The 19,907-nt window shown below is 37.2% G+C and overlaps 1 protein-coding gene across 1 annotated transcript in view; it reads right to left on the reverse strand.

Moving 5' to 3' along the window:
• LOC114654267 (mutS homolog 3 (E. coli)) overlaps positions 1–19,907 on the reverse strand; it is a 162,163-nt gene that overhangs the window by 36,765 nt on the left and 105,491 nt on the right. Inside the window, exon 17 of the mRNA XM_051929441.1 lies at positions 6,385–6,501. Within this exon, the coding sequence (XP_051785401.1) occupies positions 6,385–6,501 (117 nt within the window). The remainder of the gene's footprint in view (positions 1–6,384; positions 6,502–19,907) is intronic.

The following is a 19,907-nucleotide window of genomic DNA, read 5'->3' on the forward strand; positions in this document are numbered from 1 at the left end:
AATAAAAGAGGGTTAAGACGCCATCTGCGAGGTGAGTTTGAGGAGCTTAATGATTTTAGCTCCAAGACTAGAGGGGCATGGTCAGAGATAACAATTGTGTCATATTTGCATGATTTAATTGTAGGCAGGAAATTATTATCTATAAAAAAATAATCAATTCTTGAGTAGCTATAATGCACTGGTGAGTAGAACGAATATGTTCTTGAGTTTGGGTTAAGAAACCTCCAGGGGTCTGATAAGTTGTGATCATTTAAAAACTGTGTAATTATCTTTGCAGTATTAGATGTCGTCCCCCCTGTCACAGGAGTCCTATCTAAGAGTGGATTTGAAACACAATTAAAGTTCCCAGCCATTATAATTGTATGAGTGTTCACATTGGGAATGGATGCAAATAGATTTTGCATGAATTCCTTATCATCAACATTGGGTGCATAAACATTTATCAAAATCATTTTACTGTTATATAAGTTGCCCATGACCATCACATATCTCCCTTCAGGGTCCGACACTACCTCTGATGCTACAAATGGAACTGTTCTATGTATGAGAATTCCCACCCCTCTAGTTTTCTTTATAAAGCTAGAATGGAACATTTGGCCAGTCCAGTCTTTTTGTAATCTGAACTGACCCTTGGTTAGTAAGTGGGTCTCCTGTAAAAATACTATTTTAGCGTTTAAGCCTGTTAGGTGAGAGCATACTTTCTTTCTCTTTAATTCGCGATTCAGGCCTTTAACATTCCAGCTCACAAAGTTAACTGTCCCATCATGGAGACATTGATTCTGAGTTTTTAATGTCATTTATAGTTTTAATTGGTAATATGGCAGTTTTAATCTTAGTTTCAAGATTCCCCATGAGTTGTTGCATTTTAGCCTATTGTTGCATTGATATTTATAATTATAAGGATTACAAGAATAGATTAGATATAACCTGCTCTCCTTCTCTCCCCCCTTTATCCCCCCACCCCCCCATTTTGCCTCCCCACATGAGGCTAGATCCCACTTCGCGATGTTCCAGTCCTCTGACATACGAAGAGACAGAGCACGTCCAAAACAAAACAAACCCCCCCCTGCAGCGGCGTTACAGAATTAAAACAGAGATATCTTTTGCAGTTAAATTCTTAATACTATCTGCCGAAAATGTTCTCATTAACAATATTTAAGCTTGAAATAATCTTCAGCGCTTTTAAGTTAAGATATTAAGATTTAAAAAAAAAAAAAAACAACCCTGGGAATGATTTTAAAAACTAGTCTAGGATAAACCTGGTAATTCCTACTGTAATAGTATAATGGTAATTATATAAATAGTAGAACAAGCAATAAACCAAGGGTATGAAGTTAAACAGTCTACTTTAAGGTATAGTAAAATAAAAAAAAAATAAATAAAACGAATCCTACTTTAATCACTTCCACATTTTCACACTCACGTCTATAACTCTATAACTCTGATTAAAACATAAACATATAACATATAAAGTCTAGATAAAAAAAAAAAAAAAAAAAAAAAGAAAATAAGGGATGTATAATTATAATACCAGTCTCTTTAAACATGGATCCAGCGATCAGATCATAGGTCCTTCCCGTGCCTTGATAGAATACGGCTCTTTAATTAACTTTCAAAAAAGTGTCGGAAACAGCTTCTTTAATTCTTTTTCAGCTTCTTCTTTGCTGAAGAAAATATAATGTCGATCTTGAACTTCCACTTTCAGTTTGGCAGGATACAAGAGGCTGTATTTGATATCGGCTTCCCGTAGCATCCTTTTAATGTCGATGTAGGATCTGCGTTTTGCAGCTGTTGATGGTGAGAAGTCGGGAAAAATACGAATAAGATTATTTTCGAATATAATCTCTTGCTTGTGTCTGAGAAGTGCCATCACATCAAGCTTACATCTTAGTCGCTCGAAGCGGACAATAAAAGACCTAGGTTTAAAGGCGCTTGGTGTCTTTGTGCGATAAGCCGTGGCTATCTCATTGTCGAGTTTAAAGTCATCTCCAATTATTTTAGATAGTAATTCTACTGCAAATTTCACTGGGCTTGAGCTTTCTCGTTTCTTAGGTATACCCTCAATTCTTATATTATTTCTTCTGCACCCATCCTCCAGGGCTGCAAGTCTGTCTCCAAGTTTTTTGCATTCCGAGTTCGCAGCTGTGGCTTTTTCATCGGCGTTAGATGCCAGTTGTTCCGCTGTTTCCACTCGAGCTGTGAGTCCCTGCTTAACGTCTTCCAGCTGATCTGAAACGTCATTAATATGATCATCAAGCCTTTTCAGTTTGGAATTAGTTTCTTCAATGTGTTCCACTAATTTCTCCAACATAGCTTTAAAGTTCACGTCAAAATGTTTAAATAAACGCGTTTCCTTATCTTTGTTATCCTTCTTGAGCTCAATGGCCACCTTCTTAAGATCATTTGTGTTATCTTTCTTAAGCTCATTCTTAAGCTCCTTCATGGCCATAACCATGGCAGTTGACTGTGTAGCGATCATCTCTTTCAGTTCGGACAGTTCGCTTCGGCTTTCGTGCTCCGCAAGTGAAAATGCAGCTCCTGTTATAGGCTCGCGATGAGTAGATGAGAGCACGTCCTGCAGAGCCCTTTCTAGTCTCGAATGATCCTCAGAAATCGGCGATCCCTCGCGACCTGTATCACTTGCGCCTTCGCTCCCATTTTCACTCTCGACTGGAGACGATACAATGGAGCGGGGTCCCAGGAATTCTGCGCACTCTTCTGCCTGTTCCAGGTCAGTCTCCGTGAGGCCATACCTTACACTTGCACTCAGGCCGGAAGTCTGTCCGGACTTTGATGCAGGTTTAAGTTTCTTTTCTGGTTCTTTCTGACTTTTCTTCTTGTTACTCATGCTTGTATATTGTAGTGGAAGTTCTTTGGTCGGGTTAAATACAGGATACCTCTAAATAATATGAAATACGTGGAAAAATAAAGCCGCTGCTAGCGGAGCTCTGCTTCAGACGTCCATCTCCTATAAACGGACGAAACCAACTCCTAGCTGAATGTTTTTCATATAATCTCTGTGAATCTAAGGTATTGAGTTTATATCAAATGTATAATGTAGAACTGCTACCATTAAGTATAGATGGTTTCAAAAGCTGTTTTGAAGTTATACAAACATTCTGCATTGTTGGCTCCCATTTATGATATCAGCAGCAACAGCTAAAACTGATTTTAGAAACAAGATGATAGTTTTATGAACTTTGGATGATGGCACAAGAGCACCTTTTATAACCTCAGTTTCTGTGTTACACCTCATTATGGCCTCTAGACACGAATGGCACAAGCTTACAAGCTCTGAAAACACTTTTCAGAGAGAAGAATAAGTGGCAATGTTGTCTTGGAGACAGAGGACCATACAGTGGGGGAAATAAGTATTTTATCCCCAGCTGAATTTGTAAGTTTGCTCACTTACAAAGACATGAACTAATTCTCTAAGTCTCTAATTTTTATGGTAGTTTCATTTTAATGGAGAGAGACAGAGTATCAACCAAAAAAACAGAAAAAAAAACACATTACATAAAAGTTATAAATTGATTTGTATGTCATTGAGAGAAACGCACATCTGATCCCCTATAACCCAGCCAGAATTCTGGTTCCCACACATTAGCTGTGTGCCTGTGTGGCACACAGATTACAATCAATCAATCAATCAATTAAAGATCTCAACTAGTTATGTGTATAAAGCACACATGTCCACAGAATCAATTAGGCTGAACAAGTCTTTGCAAAAGCACTCCTCATAAAAAAATCTCATGTACAGACCTAGCTGCTCAACTGGATAAACCCTAATCAACCTCTTTTAAGTCAGTGGGTAACTGATGATATATACTATTTGAAATTGGAAAAAAATAAAATTCTCACTTAGAGGATCTGTTCAAAACATTTTAAAACCCTGGTAAGGAGCCAGACAATAATATTTTAGAATAAGCATTTATATTGAGGAGAAAGACTCTCTCTTTCTCTCTTTACTACTCTCAAAAGTTTTACTCTGGCTGTCTTTCTCATGAGTAGGGGTTGAATTGAATTTAGTTTTGTTACGTTTGACTTGATTGTGTGGAATGTTACATGATTTTAATAAATTCAATAAAAGATAAAAAAAAGACATAATTGTGCAATGTCACTGATATCAGCGGATTTGTCAACAGCTAGCAACATTACATCAGCCTTTTTCAATCTTTCTAAAAGGGTTTTAAATTTGAAGACTTTTTAATTAAAAAATTAAAGACTTCCAATACAACTCGGAGTCCTGCCATGTGAAAAAGTTTGCTGACGACACTGCTATCGTGGGCTGCATCAGGAGTGTGCAAGAGAAGGAGTATAGGGACCTAATCAATGACTTTGTTAAATGGTACGACTCAAACCACCTACACCTGAACACCAGCAAAACCAAGGAGCTGGTGGTGGATTTTAGGAGGCTCAGGCCCCTCCTGGACCCCGTGATCATCAGCAGTGACTGTGTGCAGAGGGTACAGACCTAGAAATACCTGGGAGTGCAGCTGGATGATAAATTGGACTGGACTGCCAATACTGATTCTCTGTGCAAGACAGGACAGAGCCGGCTATACTTCCTTAGAAGATTGGCATCCTTCAACATCTGTAATAAGATGCTGCAGGTGTTCTATCAGACGGTTGTGGCGAGTGCCCTCTTCTACGCGGTGGTGTGCTGGGGAGGCAGCATTAAGAAGGACACCTCATGCCTGGACAAACTGGTGAGGAAAGCAGGCTCTATTGTAGGCATGGAGCTGGACAGTTTGACATCTGTGGCAGAGCGACGGGCGCTCAGCAGGCTCCTATCAATTATGGAGAATCCACTGCATCCACTAAACAGTGTCATCTCCAGACAGAGGAGCAGCTTCAGCGACAGACTGAAGTTCCTCCCCCAAACTATGTGACTCTTCAATTCCACCCGGGGGGGTAAATGTTAACATTATTCAAGGTTATTGTCTGTTTTTACCTGAATTTTTATTACTCTTTAATTTAATATTGTTTTTTTGTATCAGTATGCTGCTGCTGGAGTATGCTGAATTTCCCCTTGGGATTAATAAAGTATCTATCTATCTGTCTAAAAACATCACTTGCCAGTACTTCAACTCTTGTCATGAATGTGGTATTGGACATTGGTATTTTATGAATGGATGGCTTACTTTGTTATCTGTCACTACCTCCTCTATATTAGCTAACACTCATTCTTTCACAGACTCTGAGTCAATTAACATTTTTTTTTCTTTCTTTCAAGAATCCATGCTACATGGAGGGAGGCTGCCATATCCTTTCTTGCTCAGAACATAATCGAACCAGAATAGCTTGTCTGCTTTCACAGCTCATTATTAGACTTTGCAATTTGCGACAATGAACATCTGAGCCTGCTAGAAAATTTGTGTCAATTTTGAATTTGTTGTATTAAAATGCCTTATCAAATTGTATTCTTTCATGACAACAATAGACTCATTACAGAGCAGACACACTGGTTTTGTTAAAACAAGTGAAAATAGATATTTCTCGGTCCAATTATTATTAAACTGCCTATTTTCATTGTCGACTCTTCTCTTTTAAAAGGTTGAGAAAGACATATTTGTAGATATTTGTTAGTTGAAAAACCAGAGTAGTGGAACCTCAGCCCCTAAAGAAAGCTTCAAGGTACGCTGTTCAGAGGCATCTAAAATCTGGTGTGACAGCAGGGTCTGGGCAAAGAGAACAAGCCATTTTCTATTCAAGGAGTTTGAATTTTGTGCATTGGTGCTCAGAAACAAGCCGATATGCAGTGATAAATACATTTTAATGGGCCAGATCATTTTTTAAGGGCTGGCCAAGGCCCGAAGGCCACCATTTGATGAGCCCTGATATATACTCTGTAAATAAGGAACTGGGCCATCTGGGAATGTGCCATCAGTGTCTTGTTGTTTCTGATGGAAGTGTAAGAGGACTTAGCCAACAAAAGCTGTGAGATTCTTTGTATTACTGTATATTTGCTGCTATTGGTTTTGAAGATACAAGTAAATCTAATTTCAAGAGACAGCTTTAAACCAGTGTCTCTGTCTGACTGATAAGTGATGCTGAGAGGTTTACATTGTTTATTCTTTGTCCTACTACCGTCCCTTAAGGGCACAAGAGGAAACTCTTGTGAAACCCTCCATTGGTGGTAAACTGAGATGAACAGTGAAATTAAACATAGCTGCAAGTCAGTGAGTAACCTGTCATAGAGATCCTACACGGAGAGTGATGCAGTTTCACTGTCTCTTAAATTTATAAATTAATTGATGTTGGTTATTAACTTCTGCCTGACAAAAATTCTTTAGTAAGCTGAGTAGTGAGTTGACACAAAAACAGAAGGAATGTGGCAAATATTAAAGAACCTGAATAAATTAGCTCAGAAGCAATACCTACAGCAGAAATGTAACCCAGGCATCTCCACAGTCCAAGATGAGCTGCTCACGGAGCTGGCATAGAAGTTGATTCTTTTCCACTATGAAGGGAGTGTGGAAGCGGCTCACTGACTTAGTGCTGTGTGGAAAGAAGAACAACAAAAACATTACTAAAATCGGCAATGGAGCATGTCAAACAGCACTTTTCCATTAGATGAGTTAAGAACTATGGTCTCTATGAACGGTCTAAAAAATACACATATATAAATGCACAACTGAAATTTGTTTTAGCTCACGTCTGTGGCTACTGTGCTGATACACAAAAGACAAACTTTCAGGAGGTATAAAATTATAGGCAGTTGAATTGCCTTTATAGTTGCTGTTTACAAGATAGACCTTCTTAAAATAGCATATGGTATAAGGGCTTACTTCATCTACCTTACTATACCTGCCTCAATATAAGTAGATCCTTTAGAGCACAAAAATAAAACAATGCTTAAGATGGGTGTAAATTGCTTGCATGAAATGTTTATTTGTAGTGTTTCATGTTTCATAAAACAAACATAACAACAGCAACAATAATCACCCCACTAGAGCAGCAGGGTAGACACAGTTAAGGCAAAACAAATCTAACTGATAAACATGACAGCAGTATCACTCTTCATTGATCACTACCATCTATATGAATTGTTTGATGACAGTCCCCATATTTGCTCCTAACTCTCTAAGCATTTATGTGTGCTGAATTTCTTGTTTGTGATGGTCTGGTTTGGCTACAGTTGCCATGTCCCTGTTGAACCCAGGACTGTCGATAGTCATGTACTGAGATGTCCTAGGGTAATGAGGACACATAACTGCACAGGTTGGTGCAAAACTGTTGACATTTAACTACTCATGAATTAATAATAAATAAAGTGCAGTTCCATCTTCTTCATAATAAATAAAATCAATAAATAATCCACTATAAAAACAGGTGTTTTTCGTTGGAGGATATAACCAATAATAAATAGGTTAATAAGTTCAGTCCTCTGTGGAGTCACTGACCGCCTGCCTTCTCAATACTGCACTGACTTGCACTTCCTGGCTGTGCCTTTGGTTACCAATCTGATTCTCCTTCGCTATCCTGTTCAGGCTCCTTTTAAGCTGATAGTAATGCAGGTGTGCTAATTGCAGATCCTGGGGCTCTAATTTGACAAGCAGCTGAACCGCACATGAATACATAGACAGCCAATATGTCCATTTACCTCCAGAGCTGCTCTGCCGCAATACCACACTCCCCTACACCCCCTCTAAGCCTGACTTTGTTTGTAAAACACACAATGTCACATACCTCTCTCACTACATCATTTGACAAACTCTCAGACATCATGTATGAAGCAGAAGGTGGTATTGTGGCATGAATACACTAAACAGGAATCATGAATCAATGTTTTAAAGATGATGATAAAGATATTTCAGTTTTATGAATGTTTGTGATTATACTGGCCCAATTAGTTAATTCAATGACCTAAATTAAATTTGTGACTTTTCTATTGCTATTGCCCTTTCAACTTTAGGATTCAGGGCCAATCACCCAATAAACCCATCCACTCAAATGTTTGCTAACCAGTGCCACAAATGTGTTTTAAAATGAAGTGCATGGTCTTCAATGTATGTCCCCAGATACCTGTCTTAAAGAGACAGCACATTCCTTAAGCACCCAGTAGAGAGGTTTTTAACTGGCCTACTGCAAGTTCCTGCCTTTAAAAAGGCAATATGACCCCATTTTTTTTATTGCTTAGGACCATTTGCTGTCTTCTACTGGCCAGATGGTATTCCTATCACTCAACAAATGAACTTCAACTTCAGATTGTGATTTTTCTCATAAGAGTATATTGAATGTTCATTGAATGATTTTGGCCATACCATCTTACCTCCAACAATACTGCATAACCTGGTGGCCCTGCCTAAGGGAAAATAAATGATTCTTCACTGTACATTTGTAAGTATTTTTAATTTAGTTTGTTAAATTTAAACATTACCTGAAGAATTTCCATAGACTGATTAATTTTACTTTAGAATTATACAAGAAAGAAACAAAGACTTAAAGAAGAGTTGCATATCAAGGTTCAGACACTTTGCTATGCTCAGGCATGTCGTACATAGTACTAGCTGGCTAATCCACAAAAAGGACCGTTCCCATTGTTTTAATCTGTGGAAAACACCACTGTTTGAAGGAAATCAAAACAATTCTGTGATGATATCACAGAGAGAATGACTAAAAAATAGTGCTTAAAAATCAGTGAGAAAAATTAATAAATTCCAGTTAACTAATGTGTAAATAGTGTGCACAAATTTGTGACTTTACACAATAAAATGAAATTCTTACTTGCATGTTTCCTAAGAACAGTTGATAATAATATAATAGCAACAAACACAAATGATACATACAGTACCATGCAACATATACTGTATCTACATTTAGTATTTATTTACATACAGTACATATTAAATATAATTAACTGTATATACACTAGCTGTTCTGTTCTTCACCTGGAAGAATAATAAAATATATATTATTTGCATAAATAAAATAAAAAGCAGATCTGATACCATGATCTTGTCATCATGGAAGAAAGAAATTTTTTTTAGCTTTATTTAGCATCTAGTACATCCAAGCTTTTTAAGCCTCTGTGAAAGTTTACTGTGAAATTAAGAGTAAGATTTAGAAAAACATAAGTCATTTTCTAGCAAAGATTAATTCATAGAACAATGATGAATTACCACAAGGTGTCTACCCCTTCTCACTCCTCCAATGTCAAAAGACATTTATTACACCAGCTCAAGCACAAATTTCATCACAAATGTTTTGCTTGCTTATAATTTGCAATAGACAAAAAAAGTAAGATCTTTTTTGCTGGTCGTGAAATGAGCTCTAAGAAAAGATGGAATGGGTTTTGATATGATTAACCGTTAAAGAGTTTTGAGCATCAAACACAAAAATCTTGTTCTTTTACACTTAATATACACTTAAATATTTAGTTTTTATTTTCTTCTAGGCATTTATACTGTACATACAAAATCAAAAATTGTATTAGCCTATATTCAAAGATAGACTGTTCCCGCAAATAACTGCAAAATGTTCTGGAAGAAGGTGCGGTACTTTTTGAATTTCTGTCTCTTGTTTAAGCATCACACAATCTATTTTATAGAACACGGTAAGTAGTATAGAATACAGTAAGGTAACAATATGGTAATATAGGTTCTAAATAAATAAAGTGCCATTCTTTCCTAACAATTTCAATAAGGCACACTACTGACATGTTGCTGCCATCTAGCTGATATTTAGTGCTATTAATTTATTATTATTTCAGCTGATCATCATACTGAGACAAAAAAATTAACTGCTCTAAAAGTTAAGCTGACTTAATTATTTAAATAATTTTATTCTTTTAATAAATTGTTTATGAAAGAAGAATTTAATGCATCAACATTTCCAAAATAGCACATACAAGGTACACCTAAAGATTTTTACATTTAATTTTTGACATCAGAAAAATTAAAAAAAAAAACAAAAAAAACAAAACAATAAAACTTGCACACAGACACATATGTAATCATTTAAAAACACAAAATTAATAAAACTTGATCTTAGAGATAGTTGAACTTTTGGCATTTTTTTGCATCCTCAATTTCTCAAGTTATTTGCAGTTCAACAGTACCCTCCCACCTGTTTTTGAATTTTAAATGACAATTTAGAGCAGTCATTTCATTGACATTTAAGTTAGCTCTAGTTAGAGGCTCTTATTCTACACAAAAGTCTATCAGTTTAATAAAAATCCTACCTCACCCACCCACACATACACTGGAAATAATGGAGTACAATAAACAGGAAATTCTGAATGAACTAGGAGCAATATATCGAGACAACTCTTGAAAAACCAGTCCATATTTAACCATGATTTCAATGATGTCAGACTTTTGCTGAAAAAAGTAACCTTGAATTTTAAGAAACAGGCAGCTCTCTGCATAGTTAATCTCTCATAATACTGGGACTACATGACAGCATCTTTCATGCAAATCTAAAAGCCTTTTTACCCTGGCCAGCAGGGACCCATCCTCTATCCAAACAAATTTATGGTATTTCAATAAAACTGACAACAAAAAAGTTTGCTTTTGTATTTGTAAATATTCTAATGCCTGTATAGATGAAACTTTGATTAGAATTGCAATACATGAGAGCTCTGGGTTAAGCAACTACATTGGAGATGTAATGCCAATTTTTTCCTTTTGAGTTTATTTAAATATAGCAAACAATATTATATAGAAAAATGCTTGTCTTTATACCAATAAAAATGTATGCATACAGAAAAGTACAATATTTACATTCATAAAATCCACCCTGCCTTGTATCAACAGCATAGACTGGTGGTGGTGGTAAGGTAGTGGTGTGAGGAATGTTGTTTTGGCACACATTAAGCCTTTTAATATCAGCTCAGTTCATCTGAATATAACTGAATGGCTAAGCATGGTTGTTGACCATTTGCATTCCTTTAGGGCAACAATCTACCTTTTTCAATTGGCTACTTCTAGCAGGATACTGTACCCTGTTACAAAGCATGCATCTTCTCAAAGCTGGTTCCATAAATTTGATAGTGACATCAGTTAACTCCAGTTGTCTCACAGTTCCCAGGTCTAATTCCAACAGACAGCCTTTGGGAGTAATATGGGATGAAAGGTTTGTAGTATGAATGTGTGAACAAAATATCTGCAGTAGTGTGATGCTACCAACTTCACTTGGACCCAGACCAGCCAAGACTACTTTCTGAATGCTTTCTGAATCTGTTTCTCAGTCACTCTTGATGGTGATCTCATTCAGCCTTGCAAGGAATCTTGGTGTCAGTTTGGATTTCTCTCTTTCTTATTCTTCCCACATAAACTACATTAAGAAACTTTCTTACTTTCACCTCCACAACATATCCCATGTTCTCTCATTTCTCCCTTTTCTAATGCTGAGAAAACTTGTTTATGCTTTTATCACATCCAGCGTTTATTATTGTAACTCCTTACAGGCAGGTGCCACTTCTAATCTTGCATCATAGCTCCAGTTGATTCAAAACTCTGCTGCTAGAGTCCTAACATGGACCAGCAACAGAAAGCATATAATACTCATTCTGCTTCAGCTCCACTGGCTCCCTGTGTCTTACAGGACTGAATGCAAAATTTTATTAATAGCCTACAAAACTTTAAATGGCCTTGCACTGGACTACATAAGTGACCTTCTCAGTCACTATGCTCCTGATTGCCCACTAAGGTCCTCTGAGTCTGGCAATTTTGATGTGCCCCACATGCTAACCTGTACTCTAAGGGTGACAGGGCCTTTAGCTGTATAGTGCCAACACTTTGAAATGTCCTCCCAAAATTAAATACATCAGCTGACTCCATTCATTCTTTTAAAAAACAACTTAAAACTCATCAGTTCAGGAAGGCTTTTAACTTAACCTGACATTCTGCCTCCTCCTTCAGTCGTTCTCTCTGGCCAGGTGCTCAGTATAATTTGTGTGTGTGTGTTAGTGCTGGGCGGTATACCGGTTCATACCGAAAACCGTTTTTTATTTTTTTTTATGATATGGATTTTTCTTATACCGCAACACCGGTTTAAATTGCCTAAACGACGTTCGGAACGTGGCGCAGCAGGAAACTGTTCAAGTGGGGACCTTTTTCACTGCTACACCGCTAAACACAGATTTGTTGCACTAGGGCTCTTTTTCACTGCTACACCACCAAATAGTGGGCTGTAGCATAGGTATGCCGCGCGGTGAAAATGGACAGAGAGCATTCCGAAACTGAACTAAAAGTAAAGTTGAACATGATGAAAAGAAGAACTTTTGCCGAAAAAAAGGAGTCATGTCCGTCACCTGGAGATACTTTAGTTTTAAAAGGTCAGATGTGTAAATACTGTTTCTATACTACTGGATAATACTGCAAGCCAAGTTGTACTTGTTTTTGTACTTGCTAGTGTATGTTTTGCTTGTATTCATCCTGCGATGTGCTGGCGACTCGTTCAGAGATGGGCGCAACTCTGAATGGATGGCATAATTAAACATGTATAACGAAGATATTTTTAAAGTTCTGAACACTCCGTCGGCTAAGTTAATAACTAGTTTTAATTTCACAAAGACATTTATCGTGTGGTGATTGGTAATGTGGAGAAAGAAAAAGGAAAGATAGGAACTGGGGTTTTGGTAGAGAGCAGGAACATCATGAAGTGGATGGATTCTGTGCGGTGATTGCTGCAGGCGCCTGCTCTTAGTGAGGAGGAAGTCAGTTTAACAAGCGTAGTGATTAACGACTGGGTCGGGGAACACTTAACACAAAGTATTTGATTTGCAGCCTTAACTTGTGATGGGGTTTGATAAAATCTAGTAAATTAAACATTGATTTTAGGATGAAGTTTAGTTTACAACATTCTACTTTAATTATAAAATAAACTGAGAATAAAGTGGAAATGTCGACTTTAATCTTGACATAGTCAACATGTCAAATTTATTCTTGACATATAGTTTGTTTTTTCCTTCTGTGTCCATATTTTTTTTTCTTCACAGTGGCTCTAATGCGCTTCCATAGGGCTATACCACAAACAGCATTATAAATGCAAGTTGCAGTTTTTATTATTTATGTATATAGCTTAGCTTGAAGCAAGGTCCATATTAATGCAGTTTGCCTAAATGATGGTACAGTTGGTAAGATGTCATCACCAAGATTGCACTTGTTTTATTTTTATTTTAATTTGGTGAATACTGTGTAATGCACCTGGGCTTGAAGCCTTGAAGTAATGGTGCAACTATCAGTAATACTATTATGTATTTTATTGTTATTATTTATTAGTTTAAATATTATGCAGTTTAATGATGGTAAAATTGTTTAAAAAGTCACTTTAAAGTGTCAGTGGACAGAGATTGTTAACATTAACAGAAAGTGTAGTTGGTTTACAAAAAATATTTACTATTTATTCCTTTTCTAAGACGTGTTCAGTGCAATCCAACTTTTGACAAACACCTCTGGATATTTTACTAAGTCTAAATGCCTCTTTGGATGGTTGAAAATATGTTGTCAAAATCATAGTTTAAGCTTTTGCAAAATTTGTTCAATTAAAGGTTCTATATTTTGACTGCATCTGTCATGCAATGTGATTCCTTCTCTTTAGTGCCACCCCCTTGAAAACTATCACTTTATGGGGCCATGCAAACCTGGATTAATACTTGTGTGCACATTAAAATGCCTTTTTGTACGATGTACAATTCTCATCCATATTACTAAACGAGAATGGTAAACCGGATATGGACGCAGGGACCTGAGCCGTGGACACAAAAGACGTAGTGCGCAGGCACCACACAAAGCCCACCTCCAACCAACGGAAAATAAGAAATGAGGCGCCCGCCCATAGCACACAAAAAAAAAGGAGTCAGACGCAGGCAACACACAAACCCATGGCACACAGCGCCACACGAAGCCCATAGCACACGAAGCGGGACGCACACAAAAAAGAGGATTCAGACCCACGACACACAAAGCCCCCCTCCACTAACAGAAATAAGAAATGAGGCAACGCGCCCCTAGCACACCAAAAACAAAGGAGTCAGACGCAAGCGCCACATAGCACACGAAACGGTACGCACACAAAAAAGAGGATTCAGACCCACGACACACAAAGCCCCCCTCCACTAACAGAAATAAAAAATGAGGCAACGCGCCCCTAGCACACAAAAAAAAAAGGAGTCAGACGCGAGCGCCACACAAAGCCCATTGCACACGAAACGGGACAGACTACGGACATAGCACACGAAACGGGACGTACACAAAAAGGAGGATTCAGACCCACGACACACAAAGCCCCCCCCCCCCACTAACAGAAATAAAAAATGAGGCAACGCGCCCCTAGCACACAAAAACAAGGAGTCAGACGCAAGGTTATTATAGTTAACGAAAACTAAAATCAAAACTGAAACTATTATTAAAAAAACATTTTCGTAAACTGAAATAAAATAATTAACAAAACTGAAATGAAAAACTAACACTAAACGAAACTATTAAAGTAGCTGGAAAGACTAACTGAAATAAAATAATAATTTACTAAAATATTTTTAGTTTTCGTTTTTGAATGATTATTCTTGCCGTTAGTCTTTAGCCCTTGTAAGTTTTAACTCTAAAACAGAAAGTCATCCACCACGAGCTGCCCGCACATTTTCATCCAGTGAACGGCGGCTGGTGATGGAGGGCGACTGTTCACACAGCATTTGCGGTGACAGAGCAAGCTGAGTGCAGGTGCGTAAAGAAATAAGTGCGTGGGAAATAGAAAGCGATTTGCGTGCCACCTTTCCTTGTGCTTGTCAAGATGTAATTCAAATGGCTGAAATCAGAATGTGCTGGTCATCAAAACGTTTACTATATGGACAGAAAAATCACGAGTGAGTAACGTTTCAGTTTATTTCTCAGGTGTCTGGTTTTTGTCGACAGCAATTCACCTGCCACTTCGCACAGGAGAAATCGTTTTTACTTTCTCATATACTAAAGTATAGTAATCATGAAAAAATTCGACCTCGATATTTTGATGAATCTTGACGTTATAGACTAACCAGTGTTCAACAATACTGTTTTTTGGAATTGTGTGTGTGCGCACGCGTGTATGTCTGTTTCTGTGTAAACACAATAACTCAAACACAACTAGATTGATGGATGAAATTCGGCATGTGGTTGTTACACCACAATTATAGATCTGTATTAACTTTTGGGCCAAATTGATCACCCGGAAGTGGTACTTCACCTGAACACATACTCGATTTTTTTTTTATCTATACAGCTGCAGAGTCCAATTTATTCAACTTTACTTTTATAATAATTGCTCAATATGTTATTCATTTGATTTGTTGTTGATGGTTTCTTAATGTTGATAATTTAAAAATATAATCATTGTCTTGCGGTTTACTCCTCAAATATCCATCCCCATATCTGAGTATACAAGAAAGTCGAGGGGAGAGCACTCCCGGTTTTTGAAAATAAAACGGCACTGATTGAGAGACTGACTAGGTCATCATACAAGATCAGCATATTGTTGTTGACCAATCACTTTTGCTTTAAAAACATTGTTTAACAACAAAGCGATACAAACAAAGGTAGTCTGACAAGTGATGAAAAACTAAACATACTAATGGGTTTTTGTATTTATTCCATATTTATTAATTTATCTTTTTTAGTTCATATTCACAACTCAAAATACCTAATATTATGAAAGTAATCCATTAGCAGAATTATATTTTAAAATATTTGTTTGCCTTTTTTCAATGTTTTTCTCTCTCTCTCTAAATAGATAGTTGAAATACCATATTCTTTTCATCAGCCTTATCATATATATTGCATACAGGGGATTTTTCCTGCTTTGCATCCAAACCTGCTGTGGTAGGCTACAGGTTTCCTGTGATCCTACTCTGAATAAACAGGTTTAGATAATGTATATGTTGTTCTTAATCTCAGACGCTGTCTCTGTTGTTTTATGCCTGTCCGTACTCCTATTACCTGCTCTTGCTCAGCTCATTATGGGTTTACTGTCATTTATGGTGGTCTATTCAAGACTCACTGCCCCTAACCTTGACACTACATGCTTGTTGTACTTTGTTTCCTAGGTGCAGCTAAGTGGGGTCTGCACACTCATCCAAGTCTAAGAGCCCTGTTCTTCCTAAGCCCCTGTGATTTTCATGAGAAAATATTTTAAAAATTATAAAATTGCGTAAAATTGTTCATATTCAGTGTCTACTTTTGATTATGCTTGTTTTTATCAGACAAAAACAAAACCAGATAGTAAACCAGGCAGTGCAGTAAGCTTCCACTAACGTTAAATTCGTATCCAAATCTGTTAAGTATACAGTTCTGTCTGATTGTGACACAAAACTAACTCCTTAGGCGCTCCATGCCATAATTACTAAAACTAAAACTGAAACTAATATATATAAAAATAAAATAGAAATGTTTTTGTGAAATAAAAACTAAACTAAAACTAAAAACACATGATGAAGGAAAACTAAAACTAAACTGAATTTCCAAGTAAGGTCAGAAAAAATATAGAAATAAAAACTAATATAAAAAGGCAAAACTATAATAACCTTGGTCAGACGCAAGCGCCACACAAAGCCCATAGCACACGAAACGGGACAGACTACGGATTTCACACACTAACATAAATAAGAAATGAGACACAAAACACCCCTCAACTAACAGAAATAAGAAATGAGGCAACGCGCCCATATCACACAAAAAAGAGGAGTCACACACACGCCCCAAAGAGAAACGGGACAGACTACGGACTCCACACACGGTCACCCATCAAGCCCGAGATTGAGGCTCAAAAACGGAAGAGCAACCAAAAGCAAACACTCGAGATCATACACAAAACCCCACACATACGGACAACACAACATATTTGAATCAGATTATCCCCGCCTAACAGTGAAACGGGACAGTCTAAGGAGTCCACAAAACTTCACAAATCAAGCCCGAGATAGAACTGAAAAAGAGGACTCACACCCCCACACCACAGTTAAACAGGACAGACTACAGAGTCCTCAAAGGTTCACACATCACACCTAACATATTACAGAAAGCGATTTGTGTTTCGGAAAATGGCAGATACTACGATAGAAGCATTCGCCTACAACTCGCATCTGAAATCAACGTACAGACTATACAGCACATTCCACGCACTTCTAAAAAAATGCACGCCGACAAACGACGTCATACATAAACAACAAGACACCGAACTACAATACATATACAGGCGCGACACCTGATGGGTAATAATACGAAGAAACGAACAGTCCGTATTAAACATACGTCATCTGAACACGTTCAAACTATACAGCATAGGTGAATCTCATTACAATGATGCACTATTAACCGTACAACCACAGAAAAGGCTCCATATGAACAGTGAGTGCGATCCTACTTATTACTTATCCATATTACTAACGATAAAGAACAAAAAAGTCATGAATTCACGATCACGGGTACAAAACGATACGGCTCGAGTAACGGGACCACAAACACGAACCCGTATGAAAATAAACAATAAACGTTGGCGCCTACAACGCGCTTCTGAAACCACAGAAGACAAAATGTCTCACAGAAACGAGCCCAGATGGACAGACACAATGAACGTAGACGCATGCAGCGCGTGTCTCAAAGTGCTGAAGCGAAGCAGCCACAGATTCAAAAGGAAAGAGCTCGAGTCACAGAGATACACAAACGGGAGCGATGGGACAAAATAAATGAACGCAGACGTCTACAACGCGCGTCTGAAATGCCGGAAAACAAGCAGGCAAGGCTCCAAAAAGAGAGAGCTGGACATACAACGACGCGCCTCTCAAACGGCACAAGCAAAAGATAAACGTCATTGCAAATTATTCCAGGTCGTTCAATTGACAATAGCTGGGTCATACCATACAATCCTTATTCATGTTTACGATACAACTGCCATATAAATGTTGAAATCTGCGCTACAGTAAAAAGCGTTATTGTTCAGTCCACCTTAACATACGCGGACAATTGGCATTGCTTTCAAAAGATACAGTTGGTACAAAACATGCGATGTCCAAATCCAGAATATAACAATTGGTTATTACAACTGGGAGATGGGACACTCACCAATACAGATGAACTTCACACAGATATTATTACAATTCCTCAAGCCTTTATCTGCGACGACTTACTTACGGAGATATTTGGAACAGCAATCTCATTACACCAAATACCCCTTTTAACACAACGGACTATATTATGTCCAAATAATATTAATGTTGATCACATAAATAACCAAGTCATTGCATTACTTCCTGGAGAGTCACGGCTCTTTCTAAGCTCTGACAGTTGACTCTGATGACGACAATAACCATCTTAATTTCCCCTTACAATATTTGAACACTATTAACCCAGCCGGATTACCACAACACAATCTTAACCTTAAAATCAGAACAATAATCATGCTATTAAGAAACCTTAACACTAAACAAGGTTTATGCAATGGTACACGTTTAGTCGTCAACACCATGACACAAAATGTTATTGAAGCAAAAGTCTTTACACTGTACCATGCAGTTTATTCTTTTCTTACTATGTGCGTCATCTACACCTTCACACTATGCTATATCTCATACATACATCACGCTATTTGTAATTACCCAACATCAGGGGTTGGCGAGTGAAGCGAGCAGGGGGCGGAGCCCCTTAGTAACAGTCTAATAGGTTATTCTTAACCAGTCTACTGCAGTAATTGCAGTGGAAAATGTGGTTAACATCCACTCATGCATGGGGAAAAAAATACCGTCTAATACCGTGAAACCGGCAGAATTTAGAAAAAATACCGTGATATAGAATTTTGGTCATACCGCCCACCTCTAGTGTGTGTTATATCACAAATTATGTTATTTGCTAGGCTTTTCTTTTAGTGTTAAATTTAGTATTTTACTTTGGTTTATTGTCTTTTATTCTGTTTGTTGCTTTTGCATTACTTGTATCTATCTATTTTAGTCTTCTATTCAGGTAACATTTGTATCCAAATGTTACATATCCCTGCTGCTTCTTTATGAGACTCTGTGAAGAGCCATGAGCATAGGAAAGGTGCTATATAAATAAAATGCATTAATATTATTATTATTTATACCCTGTGGTGGATTATCCCAGAAAAAAACAGGACCAAAATGTACACCTGGCAAGTCAAATGACTTTCACTTCAGTTATACATGGTGAAAAGTGATGAATATTTGTAAATGCTTCATCATATCTATATCCTTTTTAACATGTTCCTGAAAAATTTAAAATGCGTCCCACCCCATGCACCATTAGTACTGACGTGGAATAAGAAATAATGTTGTTTTATGCATTTTGTCAAATAAACCAGGGTGTTCTGGAGGCAAAAAATGCTATATATGTTTCAAATGAAAGGAACATGCTGTAATAAATGTACTGTATGCATTACAATATGGTAGCTATTCTAAGATCATGTAATGATGCAGTCCAGGCTGTTGAAAACTGAATTTGATTGAATTTGAAGTTAGATGAATACAGCATTTCATACTGAATTGAATAAACCACAGCAATTCAGTCTTATTACTCAGTGAGTAAAGTGATGTTTTCTAAAATATGAATATTTGTCATGGCAAAGCTCACTGCCCCAAAAATATGCAAAATATTTTTAATTCAAATATTGCAATAATGAAAACTTATTACAATTAACACACTAATCAAAATTAAAAAGATTCCACTGTGTCATTAACTGAGAAATACAAATGATAAAAGCACATCACCACCTGCAAAATTCCTACACTTCAGTAACAAAAGAATTTTTAATGAACAAGGATTATTATATGTACCTGTGTATTTTTTATTTTTCTTACTGACAGTGGTTACAGATGGGTAGGTGAGGGTGAGCAGAGTTCACACAAAAGAGTCATCTGTCTAGTCAATGATAAATTAGAAAAAATAAAATTTTACCTTATTTTGGTTTTTATATGCCTGCCC

The sequence above is a fragment of the Erpetoichthys calabaricus genome, chromosome 7 (genome assembly GCF_900747795.2).
Source record: "Erpetoichthys calabaricus chromosome 7, fErpCal1.3, whole genome shotgun sequence".
Taxonomy (NCBI): Eukaryota; Metazoa; Chordata; class Cladistia; order Polypteriformes; family Polypteridae; genus Erpetoichthys; species Erpetoichthys calabaricus.